Below are 24,631 nucleotides of genomic sequence, written 5' to 3' on the forward strand. Positions count from 1 at the left end.
TATTTGTGCTCCATTATTTTTGCCTGTCTGCGAGCTATACATGTTTTTATAAAATTTGTCAAAATCCGCACAAAGAACATTTTTGCATCCAGTTTGCAGGACATTATATCAAAGACGGTTTACGGCAGAGTGACAGTAATTGTGCATTATAATCTATGCAAACAGACCTATCAAACTGCTGTTCATATTTATAAGTCTTTTCTATAAAAATACATGATGACGCTAACTACAAGAAAACGCAGAACAATGAAAACTTCTGACAATTTAAAAAAACACTTTTTATAATTTTTAAACTTTCTCCACATGTTCTCCTTTATATCAGATTTTGGAATCATTAAAAACATGTTGCATAATTTTGTTTCTGTAGTAGCTACGACCCTTCCAATGAGACCCTTGCGCAAAGTTGAGCGCACCATGCAGGTCTGAAGAGCGTATCTTTGTGAATGTGTTTTCAATTTTGGTAGTATATTGTATGTAGTCATTTATGTATTGATGCATCAGATTACCTCTGAGAGCCACTGTAGTGAAGGACGCGGGATTATTTTTCACTGCCTGGGGTTCATTGATGCAGTGCGGCATTGCACAGCACACGGATGTTTCTGGTATTTCGCCTCCACGAAAAAGCAGTCAGGATTCGATGTGCAGCTTAGAATACACACAAAGAGGTTAAAGTAAAATAAGTAGGCAGCATATTTCAAATAATTTTTAGCAATAAGAATAATTCGAAAAGGTCATGGAGACCTGCTTCATTAAAAAAATTTGTTTCTGGGCTGCAGTCGTTTATTCAACTGATTCAACAAAGCACAATATCTTCACTTCTGTACACTTAGTTTCTTCCACGCAGACCCAGCTGTGCGTGCCACATACAATTCAGGGGATGCTTCTGTTGGTGACGTGGATAGCTGCCACGCATGCCAAGTTTGAACGCCATGGAAGGCACGCACTGTCATCCACTCTTCCTTTTTTTAACTCGTGGAAGGCAACAACTTTCTCGACTTCCAGGTGTATTAGATGCACATCTTTCAGTTTCTTTGACAACACACTTACAAAGTCAGTTCTCAGGTTGCTGAGCATAGCTTGGTGCTTGACAAGTCCTCCAACACCGTTGCAAGCATTTTTCCACGTGTCTGGTTGCTGAGAATATCCACTGGCTATTGGGACGATCGCTCTTTCTAAATTTTCATTACCATATTTCATTCCAGAATTAGCAAGAGCACGGGTAGGACAAGTAGTCGTCTCATTGACATTCACAGGTCTTTCGCATATTAGGAGTTGCTTCAAAATGTTGATGTCTAGGTCGGTGACCCTTCGAAAATTTCACTTCTTTGGAATGAGCTTGCTGTGCTTGGAAAGGTAATCTGCACAAAACACTAGGACAGAGCTATACTTTGTCACCATGAGACGCACGTGAGCAGCGCGCAGTAAATGCAAGCACGCCTCTTGCTCATCTACGATTGAAGTGAACATCCGAAAACTGATAGGGAGTGCTGTGCCCGGGCTCCCCTCCACCCTAAGTGGATTAGAACGCGTCTGGTTTAGCCACTACAGCGACGGTGACAGCAAATCTCCTCTAGAATCAGCCAGCACAGCTTTGCTGGTGCACCCTCTGTCAACTTGGTGAACACTGCTCCCAAGGTGTGCCGTAATGGAATACCCGGAAAGGACCAAGTGTCTATCACTCCAATCATCATGTTGGGCTGCATCACAGTGCGGCCATGATCAACCGGAAAGAAAGCCGTGCTGACCTTTGGGCATAAACGGCCTAGTTTCCGGTGGCTCTTCGGAGTGCCGAGCACCGCGGCGGCGGGTGATCGTGCATTATCCCCATCCGCCACGACCATGTGTGGGGACAAAGGACCAGTTTCTGCTGGTTTCCTCTATCACATAAGCCTGTCTAAGGATGCGAAAACGAACTCTCAAAGCGTCGCCCCAAACAACCAGCGTCTGGGGTGCGTGGGTGTATGCATAGTAGCCCCGTTCTCATGGCCGCTCCAGAGCCCAAATTGTCTCGATACTGACGCCATCGGTGCCGCCGACACCCTTTCGCTACTCCAGATCTTCTAAGGAATTGATGGTTTCTGGTTTCTGGGGTTTAACGTCCCAAAGCGACTAAGGCTATGAGAGACGCCGTAGTGGAGGGCTCCGGAAATTTGGACCACCTGGGGTTCTTTAACGTGCACTGACATCGCACAGTACACGGGCCTCAAGAATTTCTCCTCCAAAGAAATTCTAGCCGCCGCGGCCGGGATCGAACCCGCGTCTTTCGGGACAGCAGCCGAGCACCGTAACCGCTGAGCCACCGCGGCGGCTTCTAAGGAATTGAGATCCAATCCTCCCTGCATTCTATAGACATAGCAGGCTAGAAGTCAAATATACATAATTTGCCAATTCTTACTCAAGGGTCTCATTGGAGGGAATGTAACTACTAAAGAAACAAAATTATGCGACATATTTTTATTGATTGTGAAATCTGATATAAAGGACAACATGTTGACAAAGTTTAAAAATATAAAAAATGTTTTCTTTTTTTAAATTGTCATCAAAAGTTTTCACTGTTCTGTGTTTTCTTGAAGTTAGCGCCATCACATCTCTTTATAGAAAAGATATATAAATATGAACTTCTGCAGTTTGATAGGTCTGTTTGCATAGATTATAGCGCACAATTGCTGCCACTCTGCTATAAGCCATTTTTGATATAACGACCTGCACACAAGATGCAATAACGTTCTTTATGCGGATTTTGATAAATTTCATAAAAACATGTATAGCTTGCAGACAGACAAAAATAATGGAGCGCAAATAAAAACATCCATATATTTGCTCAAACAATTTTCAGGTACCTAACATTATTATATTTTATATAATTCATAACCAAAGTTGGCCAAAACAGCAGAGCACTTAATTTTGTGTGATTTGAAAAAATTTTGGGAGGCAAAACCAATTGTGGATCGCTTCTTTCCAGTGATTATGCAACAATATAGAAAAATTTGAAATAAATTTAAGAGGTTGACCAGCCACCCTTTGTTCGATCTTACGTGAAACCACCCTTTCGCATAAAATATTTGCCTTACATAATTCTATGCATCAGGTGTGGACAGTCAAGTAAAAAAAAAAATTTTTCAGCCGAAATTGAGCCCTGTGGACTACACGCTGAATGTGAACTGTATACCGGAAATTATGGCATAATTATGGCATATTTAAAGACTGCGGGCTATAAGGTACGGAGGGCTCAAGATTGCTTTCAACCACCTGAGGTTTTAAACGTGCACTGAAATCTCAGTGCACAGGCACTTTTTAATTTTGCCTCCATGGAAACAAAGCAGCCACAGCCAAGAATCAAACCCAAGACCTCGGGATCAGTAGCCATATGACTCAGCTATTGTGGTGGGTACATAAATATTACAATCCAGCTGGAAGACCCAGACTGATCACATAGTATTCATATGAAATAAAGCTAACAGAACAACAGCCGAATAATGCTAATTTAGGCACCGCAAGCAAACAAAGGACAAAAGGCAAATAAAACCAACCATGTGCAATAATGCATGTGACAAAAAGGTACAAAAATTCTAATGATCGACACTTCCTTGATAATATACATATAAACAGCTACAGCTGTTCCAAGTGCAAATACTTGTTTCATTCAAGAGTGTGAGGGAGCAATTACAACTGTTTATTTTTTTAATGCATGAACCCCTCTAAATTTTAGCACTTATCAGTGCTTCCAGGAAGCAGAAAAGGCAAGTACACAATGACAGGGTTACATTCAGTAAACTTTGTAGTGCACATAGCTGCATGCAGCATGCTGCCTCTTTCTCCATCGTTTATTGAACACATGCACACATGCATGGTAAAAGCTTGGGACACTAAAAACTCAATATATGCATGCTACATGACTGACTGGCAACTGCCTTAATACCCAACCCAGTGTTGTCAAACTTACTTGCCTGCTCCCTAGCCATGCATAAATCAAATACACTAGGTTAAATCTCATTTTATATTTTATGAATTCCTCTCACCAGTAAAGCCAACTTCTGAGTAGCCCTTTTCAGATGGCCAGCCATGGAAAGCATGACAGCAAATACACCAGTGAAGAGAGCCAAGACAAAAGTACCCAGATAAGAAACCTCACTGAAATCTAAACACACACTTTTGCACCACTCCCTTATCTCCTTACACCATTAGTTAAGCAGGCATTTACACACACTACATATTTTTGCAGAAATTCCTGGAACAATTGTGGCTACACATCGGCACATTGCAAATTTATATCAATATCAGCATCTGTGTGGTAGAACAGTAGTTGGATAATGAAGTTGAAATGTAGAATGCTCACAGATTCCAGAAACCGGCGAAACAGAAAACGTTTCCTTATTCTTGATGACCTTGGAAAGTTGAGCTCGTAGCAGAGAGTTGGCACAAAAATGAAATAATAAATATCTGCAAAAGCAAGGCAACACAGATTTCTTAATATCTTCTTGTCATCATGCAGGACAGAGCTAAACATGAATGTCAAAATAGCTATGATTAATTGTAAATAGATGAACCCGGATATAATGAACTCGAAGGGGATTGCCCCCTACACCCACGCTCCTGACGCACTTCTTGCAGCAATGAGCCACCTGCTGGTGTGCTGGCAGCATACCACTCGCTAGGCATGGCTGTACCTAACCTGCTTTGCACTGACACCATAGCGAGCGGTTTTTTGGAACTATCATATCTAATCCCGTTACAAGTACACCAAGAATAAAATAATCGCACATTAAAATGAAGGTACAACAGGTCTTGGCAATGCTTTTGGCAGTGAAGTGTACCAGGCGAGGACTGCCACCAGGCTTAAGGAGAGACACGGGTCTTGAAATGATTAAAAAAATGAAAATTTCGATTTTTCAAACATGGCATATTTGTATTCAATATACTCTAAAGTATCTGCCTACGAAATTTCAAGGTATCATTTGACCTCCAAGTACTATAAAACTGATATATCTGATGCCTCCGAAGCCTCAAAATGGTGAGTTTGGAGCTAAATGCAGCCAAACTTTGCGCCCGTCGCTTCCCGCAACGGCATCCACGATGGCTGCCGTCTTGGTCTTGTTCGACAGCTGGCGCTCTTCCCTGCATCCTGGTGTTACTATTGTGAAATCCTCTTAGAATGTCCGCATTTTGCTGTTTTCTGAGGCCTCTACAACGACCTCCGAATGAATGGTGAGCACACTTCAAATGAGGTTTTCTCACCTTCACATATTTTGGCAAAATGTCTAGCCTTACGGAAGTTTGTTACGTTTTTATGGTGCACTTTTAGTTCATCCTATACCATTGGATTCAGAAAGATCTCAACTATGGAGCTATGCTACTTTTTTATGGCTGAGTTGAATATATCAAATTTTCAACTATAATGTCACCTAATTATATTTCATAATTATGGTGCTTTGACAAAACTGAACACTTCTGTATAATGATGTTCCTCTCCATGTCAGGCCTTTGGCTAAAGCTCCATTTCAGTTGAAACCAAAAAACATTGAAGGAAAGTCTAATTACCCGTAAGAAATTGCCTAATTAGAGTTGAGTTATTTTCACATACCATGGGAACTAAGTGAGATATACAGAAACCAATAACATTTTTGAAGACAGGACGAAGAAATACATATACACACCTAATTTCACTATGATATCTCTAGTAAGAAAAATTTTTATTTTAAGACCCGCGTCTCCCTGTTGCCTTCACTGCAGGAGTTTAAGAGGTCAAAGGCCACCCTCATGCATTGCCCACATTCTACATGTCATAACATAGGCACTGAGTTTTCAACCTACCGGGGTGGGGCAATTAGTAACCTCTCTTTTTCATTCCTTCCTCTCTCTCCCTCCCTCCCCACACATGAGGTATACACAGGCACTATATATGTAAACATCAGTTTTATTTCTCTCTAGTAGAGGGAATATGCTAAAAAGACTGACCCCATGGTTCTTAAGATACTAAATAAATAAATTAACAAAACAGGCTTAAAAATACGTAAACTTCTGGTAGATATCCATAACAACCTTAGTCAAATGAGAGAAAATATCAGGGCGCTACACACATTTCCACAACAAGCTAATAAAACAAATATGACAAACTCATTACAAACTCTGTTAATAAAAACCACTGGGCAATACAAACATTTCCACAATAAGCTAATAATACAAACTTTAAATACTGGTTATAAACTGTGTCATTCAAAAACGTAATGAACCACCAAACTCTATACAAAACAAAAGACGGAAACAGGAGTCAAAGACCAAAAGTTGTAAAGACGAAGTGGCAACAAAGGGAACCGAATGACGATCCTATGAGAGGGAATAATTTGACCTCAGGCTCTGTGACAGCTTGAAGAAAGCTGGCACATTTTATTGTGATGAAGTTCACTGTCCTCCATTTTATACCAAGGCTACAGCACAATCAAGAATGTGTTTCTTCACACAGTTGATCTACGAATAAAAACCCCCACAATGTCACAGATTTATTTTGCAGATGAGCTCTTTGTGCTCATGGAGAAGTGCCATGTGATGTAACCACACTTGTCCTATTGATGACCTCAGGAATGTTTTCACGCGACAGAAGCATGAAAATGGACCTCTCAGATGTGCACAACGTGACTGGGATAGTCAAACCAATTTGGCATGTCTTTCACAACTTTCTGACAATTTCAACAAAGCAAAGGTGCACGGTATGTTTGCCTCATCCCTCACAGCAAGCCTTTGCCAAGCTTCAAGAACTGGGGAAACAGATAGCAAAACTAGTGTTGTGACACTCTTCAAGCGAAAAGTAAAAGGTGGAGTTACAGATGGCTTATTTTGAGAGGTACGTTCATAGTTGATGTTTCAAGTCAAGACACGATTTGGGTGTTCGGGGAGGGTTCGAAGTATTGGAAAAGACTGCAGTGCAGCAAAGAAAAAAACTGCGCTTATCAATTGGCCATTCATTTGGTTCTGTACAGTGACTTGAAACAGAAGAAGTTCAGAAAGCTCAACAGCTAGTTGGATCTCTTGATGGTGAACTGAAACTGAAACTCGTAGTTTTCTACCCTTCTCCTTTGTTGGTTGGAGATAAATCTATGTACCTGCGGCAGTTTAAGGCTGTGCTTCAGGCTGTGCTGACCTTCCAACTTTTAGGCAACTGTAGTTCTTTGGCTGATTTGTCCAAAACTGTCCTAAAGACAACATGCTGCCACCTGGCCCCATCGGTCAATCTTCAGGGGAGCACAGCCTCCCGGAAAAATTTTGGAGGGGGAGGTGACGTCGAGCCCCCCCCCCCCCCCAGCCACCTTGCGGTCAGTGTCTACGCAACACGTTACGTGGTTTCATAGTGCTAGCACTGTAAGCGCAGGTGCCCAAGGCCGCACAGCCAGCCAGTCTCCGTGCCCGAAAAATGATTGAAGAGCACTGATAAGAGAAGCACTACCTGCAAGGGGAGTGGCGCGCAGTTCGATATATTGAATGTGCAGCAAAACTGAAATTCGATATACTGAGAAGCTTTCGTATGCTTTTACATAGGACTTTCAAGGGATAATCTGTGTTCGATATAACCAATAATTTGAAATATCCGGGTTCGATATATCCGACTGTAAAAGTCTGCTGCTACTTACAACTAACGTTATGCCAGGGCTGGATGAAAAGTTCTTTGATAATGTGTGACGCATTTGTTTGAGAGTGATGGAACTACACGAATGTTTTGCAAGACCCTCACAACTTCTAAGCCCTTTGCACTTCAGTGCTCAAGTATCCCTTTATAGGTGTCGCATCAAAAGAGAAAGTGAAAGCTCCTTACAGAAAAGAAAAGATCTTTGTCAGCATATTTAAAACAATTGGCAAGGTACATACGGCCTAGGCGAGGGAGTCTGAGGAAGGAAAGATGGCAAGAGAATTGATGAGAAAAAAAGTAAAAAAAAATACAATTACAATCATGGAATTTGGTCATACAGTTGACTAAAGCTGAAAGGCAACCGAAAACTTGTTCGAATCAGGTGGTTTAAATTAATGGGTCCCTTTTTAATAACTTCAATGCTTACAGAACCAAAGTGCCTTATCTAATAAACCAGTGGTCAGATAAGAGTTTACTGCATGGACATTCCAGATGGTGTGCAGAGAGACTGCAGACTTGTCAAGGAGGCCAATGCCTTGCAGACAGGGAAACAAAAGTTCAGTGCATTACACTGCTGTGAAGAGCAAGGCATGAGACATTGTTTGCAGCATTCACGCAAGTGTATTCACTGTAAACCGGGAATGTGTTCTCTTTCTAAATGAAATGTAAATTCAAACAAGACGTGTTAGAACCACAGATGCTGCAGCACACACTAGTGGCAAGTTTTAAAAGGTACCAATAGCTGTTTGAAAAAGCAGCATTCAGCAATTCATGTTTTCATGGAATAAAACTTCTTGCCCATCGTTTAAAATCATGAGCAAAGTGTGCCCATTACAACAAATTCAGAAACCCGCGTCAGCTGCCAGAAGAAATGACTAGCTAAATGTGTATATCAGCCACAGCCAAGCCTATCAACGTCCCGATGCTAACTTTTGGATTTACGATACTCTACAAAATTAATTTGTAGACAACAGTGGCTGGAATAGAAGGAATGGCTTTAGTATAACTGAAAACCGAATGACTTGCGATAATTTGTGGAAAGAGAAAAGGAAACAGAAAGAGAAGACAATGTGAAGAAGATGTAGGAACGATGTAGTATGGTCTTCCTTCTCATCTCCTCAGCAGACAAGGAAAGGGAAATGAGGGGCTCATTCTGACATACATATGAAAGAAGCGAACAGTTAGCAAAACCATGGAGCATAGGAGAATGTTTCAATCTTCATTTTTTTTCACTTGTGATGATGACCAAGGGGAAATTAATAGTGTAATTATTTTATCGCTGGAAGATCACTGATTAGAAAGTAGAAGAAAAAGCAATCACGGGTAGCCAGTGGGATTTGAACCCATGACCTCCAAGTTTTGCATCAGATGTTCTACCAACGGGGCTATGGCAGCGGCTGTCCAATGTTCCACTTCCACAGGTACTTATGTTGTATGTAACCTAACCTTGAAAGTGTTCACCAGTGCTACCCTCGTCCATATCAGCGGACTTAATACGTCATGTATCACCACGAGCGTCAGGTGGAATGCGATTGTACAGTGAGGGCAGAAGTTATGCAAGAACCCTTTTATCCTGCCTATGGCACCAAGGCTTCAGGACCGATGACCTCGCTAAGCTATTTTTTAAGTCATGAGGGTATGGCTCCTTTGCCACTAAAAGATGTAACTTGTCAAGGTAATTAAAATTGCTTGTAATTTTAAATTAAAATGTAATTAAAAATAGAGAGGACACTTAAGCTTCGCCTTACGAGTATGATGCAATAGCGTTGATGGGTTAAAGCCCACATATGTGGAATTGGTCATTCTCGACTTTACATTCACAGATCCCTGGGAGTCCTCATACCGCTCCTGGTGCAGTGGTGCAGCGATTAAGCAATGCGCCGCTGCCCTCCGATGGCAGGTGCTACCACTGGTGGGACTTGAGCAACCCAGGTTTCTCTTCCCAAGTGACCAATTGTTAATTTAACTGCCACCTGCCACAGTTGACACTTTGCTCACGATCCAGTAGGCAGGTTGTGACGACGCCACAAGGTCACATGACCTAGGTGGTCCACCTAGGTTGCTTCTTCAGGGATTTATCGCTTAACGCTGCTGCTGGATTTTCTACAGAATGGGAGCCTTAATGCTACTGCATTAAAATATTGAATACTAAAACATCTAATGAATCTATTGACTTATTGTAATCACCCCCATCTGCAAGCTTTTGCAATAACACTGGAAGGTGGATAACACTGGAAGGTGGATAACGATATCAAAATTCTGAAGATAGGCAAACACCAAATGGTAAGTGAAATACATCTTACCATAGAGGTTCAGATTATCTGGGTAGGTGACGAACTTTGTTAGGTGCCCATTGGTGCTACGTCCATTTGCACCATGGGTAATCTCTGAAAAATGCATAAACACATTGAGAGGCATTATTTGGCAATAACTGGAAAGGTTTCCCTGCCTTTAAATCCAGTAAGGCATTCTAGATTCTGATAGCATCCCTAATATTGCAGATCTCTGGCTACTGAGGAGAACTTTTGAAATCATACACACAATACAAAACACATAAAAACATAAACCTGTTGGACAGGCACACACACAATTATATTTACAGGGCCCAGACACCCAATTCCAGAGTGATCAAATGGCCTGTCCTGGAGGATAGAAATAAGCGCCTCCATCATGTGCAAAGCAAAGGCAGTGCTCCCTCAAAGCCCAGGAACATCCATTAGATAGAGGTACAAGTCACTACACAATTTCACTGCATTACTGAGTAGGCACAAATGCAAGTTTTGCAGTGATGCACTAAGGTGCAGTTGTTTAATTATATGGTATATACTAAACATGGTATATGGTACATGCGACATATTTAACCTATGACTTCTCACCCTATGGTGCTAATATTATGCTAATTTTCTTAATTGGCAAGTTCCTTCTACTACACGTGTTGTTTACCTGATTTTATAGGCACAGGTAAAAAATGGTGCATCTTCTATCAGGTCTTCTCACACGAACACAAGGTCTGCAGCCCCCTCTCTCCATATAGTTTCATGTTTTTCTTATTCCCCTTTTTTTTTCTCTACAATCACTTTTATGAGACGAAGAAGCAGTCACTGACCATAGTCAACAAAGAGAAACAACATTTCAAAACCCGTACAGGTTTCTTCACATATAAATTCACCACCACTCCTGTCCTGCTCACTCTGAACAAAAACCCGTATGGATTTCAAAACGTCTTTTCTCTTTTTTCAAATATGGTCAGTGACTGCTTTCTCATTTCATCAGATCAGAATGCCTGACCAGACGGATTGCCGTTGAACTCGCGACTACAGTAACTTTTTTACTGCTACTACCCAAATGTTCAAAGGTCACTGCAGTCCTGTGTGCACCTGGCAGTGTGGGTAGTCTAGATTCACTGTAAATCTTTACACAGTGAGAAGAACCATTTACATCACTGTTTTCGAGCTCTGAATTGTCAAGGGTGCTACTAATGCTCTGCTACATTGCCCATAGCAAATCCAGTAGCTGGGGGGTTTAAAAAGAAAAAAAAAATAAGGAGGGGGGGGGGGGAGCACATACATTGTGTGTAACTGCACATAGCATATTCAGGTAATAATGAGACACTGATTCCGTGGGCCAGCCTAAATACAACAAGATAAACAAACTAGTACTAGCATTTACCTGAGAAAGCCACATAGTGGAGAAGATACGACATGCATGTCCTTCTGAAGGAGGGTAAATGCCATTGCAGCTTTGAACCAAATAGTTAGTTAGTTAGTTATATTGATTTTAATGGCGCAAAAGCAACTGAGGCTATGATGCGCCAAACACAAGGTTAGAGTTCTTGTTAAAGGTGAAGCTTTTTATACTTAGAGTTTGTTTAAAACACTGGCTTCCCTGAGAAACCTAAAAATACAAGAGATGTCAACCAGTGCTCGATCACCTAAAAGTAACATGGGGTGTAAAGGGATGCTTTCCCTGTAAAATGTTGTAAAATATTTCTTTCTTAGTTCTTCTAGTTTGATACATGAAATTAAAATGTGGTTCACCGTGAGTTCAGCACCACACATGTCACAGAGAGGTTTGTTCTGTTTTGTTAGTAGAAAGCTGTGCGTGAGGTGGGTGTGTCCAATGCGGAGCCGACATAAAATAACTTCGGTAAAACGTTCTTGATGCCTGCATGATTGCCATTCCCCTAAAATTGGTTTCACAGAATGTAGTTTGTTGTTTATGTGTTCTTGCCATGCAGCCTGCCACTTATTTCTGAGTTCACTGGTGATAAACTTTAAACAATCCTTGTGCGGTATGTTCACTTGCTTTATGTGGCCATTCCGGGCTTGTGCAACGCATACATCTGCTTTTTCATTACCTACGATTCCAACATGGCTAGGAACCCAGCAGAATTTAACGTTATGTTTTTGTTTTGTGATTTTAACAATGTTATGTATGATGTTACCTATTATGGGTTCAGCAGCATTTCTGGAGTGCAGTGCTTTGAGCATACTCAGGGAATCGGTGTAAATGATGCTATTTTTGATGTTCTCTCTTACTATTTTTTCTACAGCTACAAAGATGGCATAACACTCAGCAGTAAAAACCGATGCGCATTCTGGTAGTCGCATTATCTGTTTATTTTTTCCTTGAATTACTGCACTTCCAACGTGACTTTCTGTTTTTGAGCCATCTGTATAAAATTCAATGTAGGTGTCATACTTTTCTTGTAGTGCAAAGAATTCCTGTAATATGTACTCATTTGGCGCTTGCTTTTTATCTAAATGTGTCATTGTGAGGTCACATACTGGAGGCAGGCTGTACCATGGTGGTAAATATTCATTCCTTTGTGCAATATTCGGCAGGGCATCTAGTACTGTTAGCTCTTCACATTTGTCTTCAAAGCGCAATAGTAATGGCCTGATAGAATGTGGTTTGTTGATGAATAATCTTTTAGATGGGCACTTGGTGACAACTGGATGGCAGAGATGTTTCGGAAGAGAACGGATTTTTAAGACGTATGTGCATGTTAGTGCGATTCTTCGGTCCTCAAGAGCGGGCTCATTAGTATCAACGTATAGGCTGGCTACTGGTGATGTTCTGTATGCTCCAGATGATAGCCGCAAACCAAGATTATGAATGGGGTCTAATCTTTTCAAGTAGGATGCTCTTGCCGAACCATATACTATGCACCCGTAGTCCAGCTTAGAGCGCAAAAAACCGAATAAAAAAAATACTTGAACGAAAGTTACCCATACGCATACACATACCGCTGGTACAAAATAAGGCTAAGCTTTGAATAATAAATAAGCTTTGAATGATGCACCTGGCCCTTCTCGCCAACCCAAAGAGACTACTAGACAGATCCGGTGTCATGACACAACTTGATGCAAGTCTTGCAATTATTCACTTCCTATTTCCACTCGCACTGCACTCCAGGAACACCTTTCACACATTTTTGTGTGCATTATCTAATGCTTCACCAGAATCTAACCGTAACTTTGCTTTCATGCAGGCTCTCAGAACATTTCAGTAACAGCTTCTGTGGGCAATACAGGTGTGGAGTTCAGCAGAACAGTGCTCCAGGAACCATGCTGGAGTTAGTCTTGCACAACGGAAAGTACTTGCATGATACTAAAAGCTGCTGTCATGCAAAAATGGACACAAACAACACTAACTATGAGCCAATAATTAGGGATGACAAACAACCGGCACTGCCAAGGCAGCTGGCCTGATCAAAGACACACAAAACTTGCGTATCTCAACAAAGTTGAGAGAGTAATTACAACCATTCACTTGAGCACAGTTGCACGACCACAAAAGAACCACACTATACAGCTTTCACAGAATCTTCATAGCTGAATTTTCTCTGGTCCAGTGCTCAAACACAGAACCACCACCTATCTGGAGCAGCCATTAGGAGCAGAGCAGACCAACTGAAAACTACTGGGAACCCATACCATAGCTCATCACTGCCTGCCTGCTGGCCTGCTTCTTCCCTGCTTTCACATTTCAGATTTTGCTGCATTTTGATTTATCACAAATTTGTTGCCTTCATAGAACTTTTTGACTCATCACAGCAGTTCAGTATTGATGCACAGGCAAATTTGACTGCGACGACATGCCACCCTCCAGTTAATCCTGAATTCATTGACATTGCCTATCTTGTTTTTATTGATCATGAACCCTACACCATGTTACCTATTGTAGACAGGTTATTACATACCCATAAACAGGTGATTACGCAACCTAGTCACAACCTATGTCAGCCACAGCATTTACAGCATTGTGGGCATCAGCAGAAAAAAATTTCAACATTGACAAGACCACAAATGTATGTGAAACTATGGAGCCATATCTGTTGACAGATTCTTTGCAAAGGAGAAACACATACGTGAATGAAGCGTGCAAGTGTACAGCAAACGTATGTATATGTACTGCCATACACATGCATATACACTGAAGTGCTTTCTGTCGCTTCTTATTTTAATGCCTCATAGTCTTTCTTAAAACCATTAAACAGGAAGTTTTATTAGCCCATTTGGTCTTCACCAAGGGAGAGCGAAAAGAATCACGATATTGAATGCTATTCTTCTCTACATGCAACAGGCAGATAGACTGAGTTGAACACACAAATTTCACTAGAAGATTACTCCCACTTAGCAGATGCTGCATGGCAAATATCCGTGAAGGTGAAGGTTATAAAAAAAAAAAAGGCATGGGCACTCATGCATGCACTGAAATGCAGACTGTAAGGTGAAATTTGTTCCCTGGTCAACATCACTTTATTTGGAAGTATGAACACATTTTTAATGAAGTTTGGAATTAAAAAAAAAGAATTAGGTGAGAGTGGGGTAAAACATGACAGGGGGATAAGACATTTTGTTGTCTAGCGCCCCCTAACTTCTGAACTAGCAATCGAATTAACTTTATATTTGGGTCACCTGATTCAACACATCTCCACTACAAGTGGCTTTCAGGTTGACCAGATTGGTTGCACTTAGGCAGAGGAAAAAATTTCAAAGTGAGCCACGGTGAACAAGAAATCTGTCGAAAAGACGCGAAATTCTGCAAGCCACATGTTTCAAAATTGTGCAGCTCAAGCTCAATCAACCTAGCATCCTAAATTACCTCGGGTATTTAGGTACGATAACTGGTTATTGGTCTTATCATATGCAAGGTTTGAGTTTTCGTGCCTCGGGTAATTAAGAGAATTATTTTAACAGAAAGCTACAAGCTGGCAAAACGTGGTGCTGTGCAAGGTGTGCGTCACAGCAGTTGCACAAGCTGTGCACATGCACAGTGAGCATGGTGAAACCGGTCTATTGATGTGAAATTAAGATGGCATCGGAACCCTCCATCATATGCAAACTATATATATACCGCTTTCGGTTTGCAGCTATAAACCGCTTTCGGTCAAAGCTACATATGGCTACACACCCTGCAACGTTTTCCAGCAAAAAGGGGGCTGAACGTCCCAAAACGACTCTTTAATGTGCACTGACATCGCACAGTACACGAGCCTCTAGAATTTTGCCTCCATTGGAATTCGACCGCTGCAGTTGGAATCGAACTCGCGTCTTTTGGATCAGTGACCGAGCGCTGTAACCACTGAGCCACAGCGGCAAAGTAGGTGAATACGAAAGAAGAAGACACTCAAGAAAAAATTTGGTGTCTACACCATTTTGTGTGTCCCCTCCAGTTTTAATTTTATATACATTTCTGCTGCATATTCGGCTGAGACAGTTTGCTACAAGACAGAATAAGAGCCCATGGTCAGGAAAAAAATATTTAACGAATAAAAATTATGACAAAATTGGCCGTTTTATTGGCCCTTAGCAGTAGGTGCGGTATAGTATGGTCACATGCGGCTGGCACAGTCATGACACCCAAGTGCGACCTCTCCAGCGCTCAATACGAACCAAATCGTTCAACTCAGAGTTTCTCAGCTAAGAGAGGGGGAAAAAAATGGTTCCCGCATTTAAAAAACTAAATTAACTGCGAAGGGATTCATCACTGCAGAGCTATAAAGTAATGAAATGATCAGAAGTTCAGAATATGGTTCTAGTGAAGAAACTCATTGCAGGGCTCTTTATTTCAATGTGAACCAATTGGATTCACACGAGGGTTCTCCTGTGTATTTTGCACTCAGCTTTCCCAGGTATTTTCTGATGGGCTTACACAAATGAACCAGCACCTGGGTATTACAGGCTCATGGCTAATTCTGGGTTGCTGCTATAGGTACAAGGCGTAAGCCAAGCATCAGTAGGGCTGGATTAAGAAGAATTAGAGCAGCCTCCAATTTCAATGGTGTTCAAAAGATGCCCATGACCAAACACCTCAGCAACAACAACGAAAGCGTTGTTGAACAATCTGGCAATGAACAGCCAGCTTAAAATGGATAGTAATGTGCTGCAAGCAGTGAGCAAAGTAAGCCATTTAGGCCACGCAATGACTAAGTCCGGCACACAAGAAAGAAATTAGCAGGAGAATAAGAATGGTTTAGCGCACCTGGCATGCAATCAAGAGCTCTGAAAACGGAGATACTTAACCGATGCTTTACAATAGCAGGCCGTACGACAAGACTGCGCGAGCCGCATGCGGTCCACGGGCTGCATGACTGACAGCCCCGATCTAGACGGATGGCGCAACATGCATGCTACGTAACAGTGCTGTCAGTCTACTGCATCATGCTTCGAACTCAGGTTAGTGAGCACCCCTCATGTGTGCACAGCTTTATACTGTTTTACCAGGGAGTTCAGAAATTCGTTTGATTTTGTGGTTTTTTACGTTATAATCATCCAAGTATATAAGGCAAATAATTTTAACTCCTGAATAAATTAAATAATTTTGCACCCTTCTATAATGTGGGAACCATAAGCGGCCAAATGCCAAGATATAACAAGATATAAACTTTCACATGCATTTTCATGCTCTGGTTGGTACAGGGTTAACATGCCATTTTAATGAGTCAGCAAAATATACGAAGAGAAAATACATTTTGTTAAGCGAATGAAAAGAAGTGGCCTGTTCAGAGTAAAAAGTCAACCATGCATTTTTTTTTGCACCTGGAAGTGTGCATGCAGGACGAAGATAAAAAGTCACAGGCGAGGTGAAAAGGGGCACTAACGGTCGGTTCCCGACGATGACCTCCGTCGGTGGTATTTGCGCGACGCTCTTTGTTGTCGGCACCAAAGGTTGACCATGTGGTACGAGACCAGCTTCAGAAACAGCACAGTTACACATCCCAGTGCCAGCGATGATGCCACTGAAACAAGATCCAACGACATGAGTGCAAGTTTCAGAAGTCACAAAATTTTCATGGGCTGATTTATGGCCGCACATGATGCAAAAGAAATGCCCCTATCTGCCCAATACAAAGTACTATCGGGATAAACTGAAACACGAACGGGTAGAACTAAACTACAAGAGCTCTTTAGTCACATTACTCGATTTCAAGATGCAACGCGATCCAAACACTGATAGGTGATCACTTCATTATCGGCTCATCAACCAAAACCTGGATTGCGCCCGCTGTCTATAGAGGTGGACACAGAAATGTGAAACAGCGTATTAGTCTTGGCTTCATACAAGCCAAAGAAATAAAGGCCAGTGTGCAGGTGGTATAGACTGCTGAAGCAAACAAATGAGCAAGCTAACTCTATAAAAGGGGCAGATGTAGGAAACTTACTGTCTAGATAAATGTAAATGGATATACATATTACAAGCTGTAGTATGCCAGCATCACATTTAACCTTAGCGCGTGTAACGTTCTAGCGGTCTTATGCTGGACGCACACAGTGCATGTAGTTTAACATCTCCACTTTTGGGAAAAAGACTAATCTTGCCAGCACATGAAGGGCAGTAGGCAACAGAACACTCAAGCTCCCACTTCAGAAGACCTAGACTGTCAGAGATTGTTTGTGTTAAGTGTGACTGTGGCTGTACATGCAGTACTAGAACGCTACTAATAACTACACAGCGTGAGAATAGTTTTGGAAGCATAAAACCTTCACTTTTTTTATTTTTTGAGCACCAGACTGAACTCCAGCAACATTCGCTGGTAGGCGCGTGGAGTTATAAGCCAAATGCAATCTGAACGTGGCAGTGAAATAAAGGTCATGCTCAAATCAAAGGATTTCCGCAGAAACATTCCAGCTGCGAAAATACACTTACAGCTTGCACTTTCTGCCTACGTTTCCAAGCTGCGTCCCAAATTAAAAAAAAATAAGGAAAGAGCGGGAGAGGGTGGGTGGGGGGGAAGACGGCTGCAGCAAGTACCATATCAATGTCCCGCGATGCTGAAAGTGATCACAGAATTTTCGTTTCTATGGATTTCATTGACTTCAGTTGGTTTCCACAGGTTCCTGCTGGACTGTAGTGATTTTACTACGAATCACCTTCCACGAAACCACGCACAAGTCTATGAAGCTGTTCTGCAGCCAGGAATCAACAGCCAGGAATCTTATCCAAATGCGGAGCCTGGGGCATAAGGTTTCTCTCCAGAGATTGTGTGATCGACACACACACGCACACATATATAGAGAGAGATATTCCCCGAGCTAAATAAACCCTGGGTGCTGCAGAAGCGTCTGTACATTAATGTGCACCATGCTCTGTCTAGAGTTTCCCACAACATGCTGCATCAAGGAACGCATTACAAACAAAAATATAAGCAGCGCATGAATGCTCACCGGGGTTGCAGTCCCACACGAAGACCACCACGGGCGGAATAAGGAGAATAGAAGAGAAATTGAGCACCTGCACATTTCTGGCCACATTGTCAGACACCCGGCCCTGTGAACACAAGCCACGGGGACAGAAGAGTCAAATGTCTGCAAAAACATCACTGCCACAAGGAACAGCCAGGCACCTTTGCATGTAAGAGGGCAGGCACAAAATATTCTACGTGGCTTTTAGCAATGCACAACAACCACTGCACAAGAAAGAAATTCTGACGGGATGAGAAAAGAAAAGAAACGACAATGAACAATTCGGCTGTCTGACATCAATTTATAGGAGAATCTTACCGCAGCCAAGAGCTTCTCGGTGACCAAAGAGCACAGTATGCACAAGTTCAGCCCTGAAATAAGACACGAAGATTAAACAGCATCCGATATAGTTTCACTACTCTTACCCCTTGCTCTTAATGCACCCTCAGTTGACTGCAATTCAGACCCCATTACAAATGGGCGCCACAGAAGGAAGAATGCAATGCCCGCAGAAGAAATCTTTGAGGAGATGAGTGCTGTGAACACTCATTTTTGGTGCCTGCAGTTATTTCAAAAGCGATTCATACAATGACCGAAAGTGCCGTAAATGCGGTTGAAATTTTGTTTACACACAACAGTGTAAGTACGGCAAAAACAGGCATACGAATCATATTTAAATGGGTGGTGAAGAACAAAGATGAAAATTTTTCGCCGAATACGTGTGGGAAAAATGAAGGGCTCAGTAATACATACCCAGGGTAACGTAGACAGGTGGCAATATTCGGGGATCCAGTAACAGATACCGCACCCATTTCCCAGGGTCAACTAGGATTCCATATCTGGAGAAGTGACAAGTGGGGGGAAGTGACACAGCTGGTCTTCCAGACGCACAAGGTTAAAAGGTTACAAGGCTCAAACATAAAAAAAAAACATGCGGAACGCCAGCTAACAGCACTGACCGATATACAGAAACGAATACAGGACTTCACCCGTCGTCACTCTGGCGCTACCGCCAAACAAGGAAAGTGGAAATGCTGCAGCTGAGGTCATGGAACCTACACCCTATTTTTCTGCCCTTGCCATGTATACTTCTGGTCACCACGGAGGTTTGCGCAGGTTTCAAATGGAGGGGAGCGGGGAGGGGAGGCATACTCACTTGAGAAGATTCTCCAAGGCCACTCTGCTGTTGGATAATACCTGCGATAAAAAGGAAAAAGTTCACTGCGCGATGCGATATGGAGACAGCGGCATGACATTGAACTGAAAGCGAGTACAGATGCGCATCAGTCCAAGCACTCCAGCGACTACACAGTAAATCCAAGGCCAGGTTCTTGCCAGCCAGCATATTACCTGTCACCCAGACACTGCGTGAGGAATCCCTACAGCCTGCTCAGAAGTAACAACGGCGCCCTGTGACATTTCCCACGTAATGAAAAGCCGAGTGGCCCGCAATGCCACAGTGAGCAAGGCAACGCAGAAAACCAGCACCCAACTCTCAGCACGTCTTGATCATATCAAGCAGAAGCATGATAAAAGCAGTGAGAAAACCATCGAGATGACAGCAGATTAGGTGTTCCAGTGTGCATGGTACCCCTCATACGATGGACAAATGCCGCAATGCTTGCGAGCAAACTAGACCATTACCTACGTGCCGAATCATGATGTGTAGAACTATATACTTGGAGTAAATGCGCGTATATACTAATCCCGAGAACAGACCCAACTTGACATTATAATTGATCGAGCAAGCAACACTTTTTATATCCCAGGTGTGCAAGACCACATTTATTGGAAAGGCTTAGTTTATTTCTGACATAGTTCTTTTGGAATAGACGTATACAACATGCTGAGGCAAATTCTGCCCTTTCTATTGAGGTAAACCTAGATGCTCGTGCAGCACAGTTTTCACTGTCGGTACACTCAATCTTTTTCTTTTTCTTTTTTCATTGTTCTCATATCCCCATACCAACTGCTAGTTGCGGAGAGAACCAAAAACCTCTCATCTGCTACATCACCCAGTAATACATGTGCGCAAAAACTCCTTTGGCATGCAGCGGACGCATGTGTACAGGCGACTTTATTTTTAACGATGCACTTGACCATACACGTTGGCAAACAAGCTTCACACATGCTCAGGGGGGCCACAGAGTGGTTTCCGAGAATTGTCGCCTGCAAAGAAAGACTTCCTAGTGCTTGTAATTCAGAGGCAAAAAAGGCTTTTTTAACGGAGAATGATAGTGCTGTCACCTATCTCGCCGGGCTACTTGCTCTACCGACCTTGACCTAGAACATCTGCGCCTGCTTTGCGAAAGCCTGCAGCACAGTAAAAAGTGAGGATAAAAGTGGAATGGAGAAAGCCTCCTGAAGAGTGCCGGGAGCTTCCTTCACTGCAGGCAATAATACCTCAACAGCCTCCCAGCGCAACTCAAGGATCCATGGCATGGGTTCAGGAACCATGTCACTGAAACCAGTTTTTTTTTCTTATTAGTCTTCGTCTGTCTCGTTGGTACACGACTTAGAAAAACAACGGATCAAAGTTTGACAGCAGTCAATAGCTATCGAGACAAACTCGCGGGGAGAACTGCGCTCTTCCGCCCTGAGATGTAATCCATGGGTCTTCGCAAAGAGTTTAATGCCTGATTCCAAACTCCCCTCATGAGTCTTAACCGTATGTGGTCAGCTTTGCGTATCACTATGGTAACGTTGCACGCACCGCCAGAACAGTGACTGCTGCTGCCCATGGCGACCACATTTCGAAGCAGGCAAAATGCAAAATACGCCCATGCGCTGTGCGATGTCGGAGCAATTAAAGAACCTCGGGTGGTCAAAATTACTTCTGAGCCCTCCACCACCATGTCTCTCATAGCGGTAGAACTTTGACTCATAAAACCCCACATAAACTAAGTTACACCTGAAGTAACAGTAACGAAAGGAGAAAAAAATTCAGCGTCAAAGGTAACAAACCACTGAACAAACTATCATCCACTGAGCCCTTTAATATCTTTTCAAGTTCGATGAAAAAGTAAATCTGGTTGTCGAGTGCAAAATATATACTCTTTCATACTGCTCGTGCAAGTTAATTACACACAAAATAGAATGGACAAAAGAACTGACGACTGAGTGGTGTGAGGAAATGCTGTCCAATACATGGAAATGCTGTCAATGTCTAAACCACGATATCCCTAACGCTTTTCTGTACAGATATGCTGAGTGGTGCGCTAAATACCTTTTCATTATTTTTACTGAAAGTCTCAGGACAGGAGAAATTCCAAACGATTGGAAAACAGCAAAGGTGATACCCATTCACAAATCAGGAGACAAGCTTTGCGTGAAGAATTACAGGCCAATTTCTTTGTTATGTACGTCCAGTAAGGTATTAGAAGATTTTATTTTAAAGCACATAAGTTCATTCCTAGAGGGAAGCGGTTTTTTTATTGAAAGCCAGCACGGGTTTCGGCAAGGCTTGTCGACAGTGACGCAGCTTATTCATATCACAAATGAAATTATGATGTCACTAGACAATAATGGACAGGTAGATTTAATTTTCATTGACTTCGAAAAAGCGTTTGACCGGGTATCACATGGCAATCTTTTGTTAAAAATAAGGTGGTGGTTAAATAATCGGCAAGTAGTACAATGGTTAGATTCCTACCTTACACAGCGGCATCAGTTTGTTCAGATATCTGGATCTCACTCCACAAAAGCGCCGGTACTTTCAGGAGTTCCCCAGGGCTCAGTCCTTGGGCCGCTTCTCTTCCTTATTTATTTGAACGACCTGTCCTTCAACTCACGCATACGCTGTCGGTTTTTCGCCGACGACTGTGTTATATACCATAGTATCACATCAGTCGAAGACCAGACACTCCTAACCGACTACTTAACAGCAGTTTCCAGCTGGTGTTGTACTTGGCAAATGGGTACAAACAGTTCAAAATGCGGAAAAATAACAGTAACACGAAAGAAACAACCGCTCCAATGCACATACAAAATCAATGGCCTTCCGATCAACTCAGTGTGACTCAGGTGAAATATCTTGGGGTAACCATGACATCCAACCTGAACTGGAGCGTACACATCCAGTCCATTGTCTCAGCAGCGTCCAAAAAACTTCGATTATTAAAGTACCGCCTAAAGCATTGCACGAGCAAAACTAAACTGACAGCATACACATCACTTGTGCGTCCAGTGCTCGAATACGCCGACGCTGTATGGGATCTGCACACAAAAACGGATATAAAAAATCTTGAAGGCGTCCAGAGGAAAGCACTCCGGTTTATTTATCACGCTTATGGTCGACAGGTCTCGGTATCTGATTTGCTCAACAGATCTGGGCTTCCCACGCTTGAATCCCGTCGCAAGCAGCACGGACTAAAAATGTTGTTCAATATCATACATAATAAAACAAAACTGAATTTTCAGAGTTACATGCAATACAACACAACACGCCCCACCCGTAACAAACACGAAAAGGACTATCTTGATGCCACGATGCCGAACAAAAGCATATTGTTGTTCCTTCTTTCCACGCACCATGTACGAATGGAACCGACTGCCAAGCGATATCACCAACCTGGTATCTTCAGAATCTTTCTTGTCTGCTGTTTCGGCTCATGTATCGGAGTAGCGTGTCTAGTACACAGTGTATTTCGGTTTCCTTGTTTTTATTCTGTTCACTTAGTCTGTTTGATGTCGGTTGATTTGCCTGTACTTTTTTTTTGCGTCCCGTTGGTCTTATTGAATTTTTTCCCTCGTACTGTAATCGCCCTTTGTTGCTGTTATTTTGTTGTTACCACTTTGTAACTTTTTTTTTTTGCACTCCTGCCTTGACCGCCAAAGGGCACTCAGCAGTATTTATGAAATAAATAAATAAATAAAAATTCAGACCCAAAAGTTCAGCAGGAGCTGACCTGGAGTGGCTGCAAGATCCAGTGGACTCGCAGAATAGAGAAACCGACAACCAATTTTAGTTATAATTAAAATGTTTTTAATCGTCACCACCATTGCAAAGTTGCATTTCGTATTATCAATAACAATCCGCTTATAGTGAATAGCTTATGAAAAATACTTAATGCTGAAAAATTACGTGACACAGCAGTTCTCGTATGAACCAACATTGGTAGCAATGCCGGGAAATATAATCGCGACACGCGTTGTGAGATTTCACACCAGATTGAGTTTGTGTGCACCAGTTTCAGCTATACGGTTGAGTAATGCACACTAACCATGGGAATACAGACTAAAGGTCAAGTTTCAGTGAGAGGCTGTAAGGATGGACAGTTCACGGGAAAATAGTCAAGTTCACCTCGTACTGCACAGTTGGGACTAGGATAAAGAGAATAAACCTATCTTCATTTGTAATTCGGTACCTAAATGCTGAAATAAAAGTGCTGACTCTAGACTGGTGCTATTTGTTAACATTGCCGAGCATCAGGGGCATAGCCAGGGGAGGGCTTATTGACTTCAGCCCCCCCCCCCCCCCCCCCTTGAAACTTTTTGTTGCAACACTATGCAAGTCGCCGAGCCATTTCGCCGAGCTGAGGCAAGACCATACTGCGCATGCGCGAGGAGCAGTGACTTCACACGGCGCACAGTGGCGCGCCGCCGCCGTCGCTGCGCGGGTGACTCACCGCCGCGCTCGCCAGTTGCGCATGCGCAGTAGCGGCGCATAGCTAGCGTGCCGAGGCAGCCGCCGCTGCCGCACGCTCTCCCTCGCCTCTCCCTCTCCTCTTTGCTTTCGCAATCCTCCAGGTTTAACTAGAGCTAAACCACTGCCAATTTTTTTGAAGCGAAAAGCTTCACTACCCGCACCATAGCCGCGCTTCGCGTGAGCCGTCGGAACCAAGATTTGCCACAGCTGCGCATGCGCGAAACCGAGTGACGTCACACGCGGCGCAGGTGGCCGCAGCCGTCGCCGCCGACTCCGTCGCCTGACCTTGCGCCGCCGCTACCGCTGCGCGCGCTACTCCTCCTCGCCACAGTTTGACCTTTCGGTTAGAGAAAAGGCGCTCGCACTCGCAATGGAAGGAGAAGCACCCAGACGTGGCTGCAGAAAATCTACCGATCCAGAAGTGCTAGCTTGAGAGTTGGCCGAAAAGCAGCGAAGAAATGAAACGCGCAAAGCTAAACGTATGGCCGAAACGCCAGAAAACCGGTCGGGACGCCTCTCAAACCAAGCGTAACTGAAGTTTTTCGCTTGTATATCCAGGCTTAACCAGAGCCAGGCTTAACCACTGCCATTTTTTTCGAACTGTCACGCACCGCTGACCAAAACAACCACCGGCGCCGGAAGTCATTCTGGATTTTGTCATCTACAATGTCTTTT

The 24,631-nt window shown here is 42.9% G+C and overlaps 1 protein-coding gene across 2 annotated transcripts in view; it reads right to left on the bottom strand.

The window, feature by feature from the left end:
• mdy (diacylglycerol O-acyltransferase) overlaps positions 1–24,631 on the bottom strand; it is a 175,720-nt gene that overhangs the window by 40,800 nt on the left and 110,289 nt on the right. For both annotated transcript variants that reach the window (XM_089581706.1, XM_089581705.1), the window contains 7 exons: positions 19,466–19,506; positions 19,063–19,148; positions 18,628–18,680; positions 18,292–18,394; positions 16,728–16,865; positions 9,922–10,005; positions 4,337–4,440 (listed from right to left, as the gene is read on the bottom strand). In XM_089581706.1, the coding sequence (XP_089437832.1) occupies positions 4,337–4,440; positions 9,922–10,005; positions 16,728–16,865; positions 18,292–18,394; positions 18,628–18,680; positions 19,063–19,148; positions 19,466–19,506 (609 nt within the window). The remainder of the gene's footprint in view (positions 1–4,336; positions 4,441–9,921; positions 10,006–16,727; positions 16,866–18,291; positions 18,395–18,627; positions 18,681–19,062; positions 19,149–19,465; positions 19,507–24,631) is intronic.

This window comes from Amblyomma mixtum, chromosome 3 (assembly GCF_055824585.1).
Source record: "Amblyomma mixtum isolate Tamu chromosome 3, ASM5582458v1, whole genome shotgun sequence".
Lineage (NCBI taxonomy): Eukaryota > Metazoa > Arthropoda > Arachnida > Ixodida > Ixodidae > Amblyomma > Amblyomma mixtum.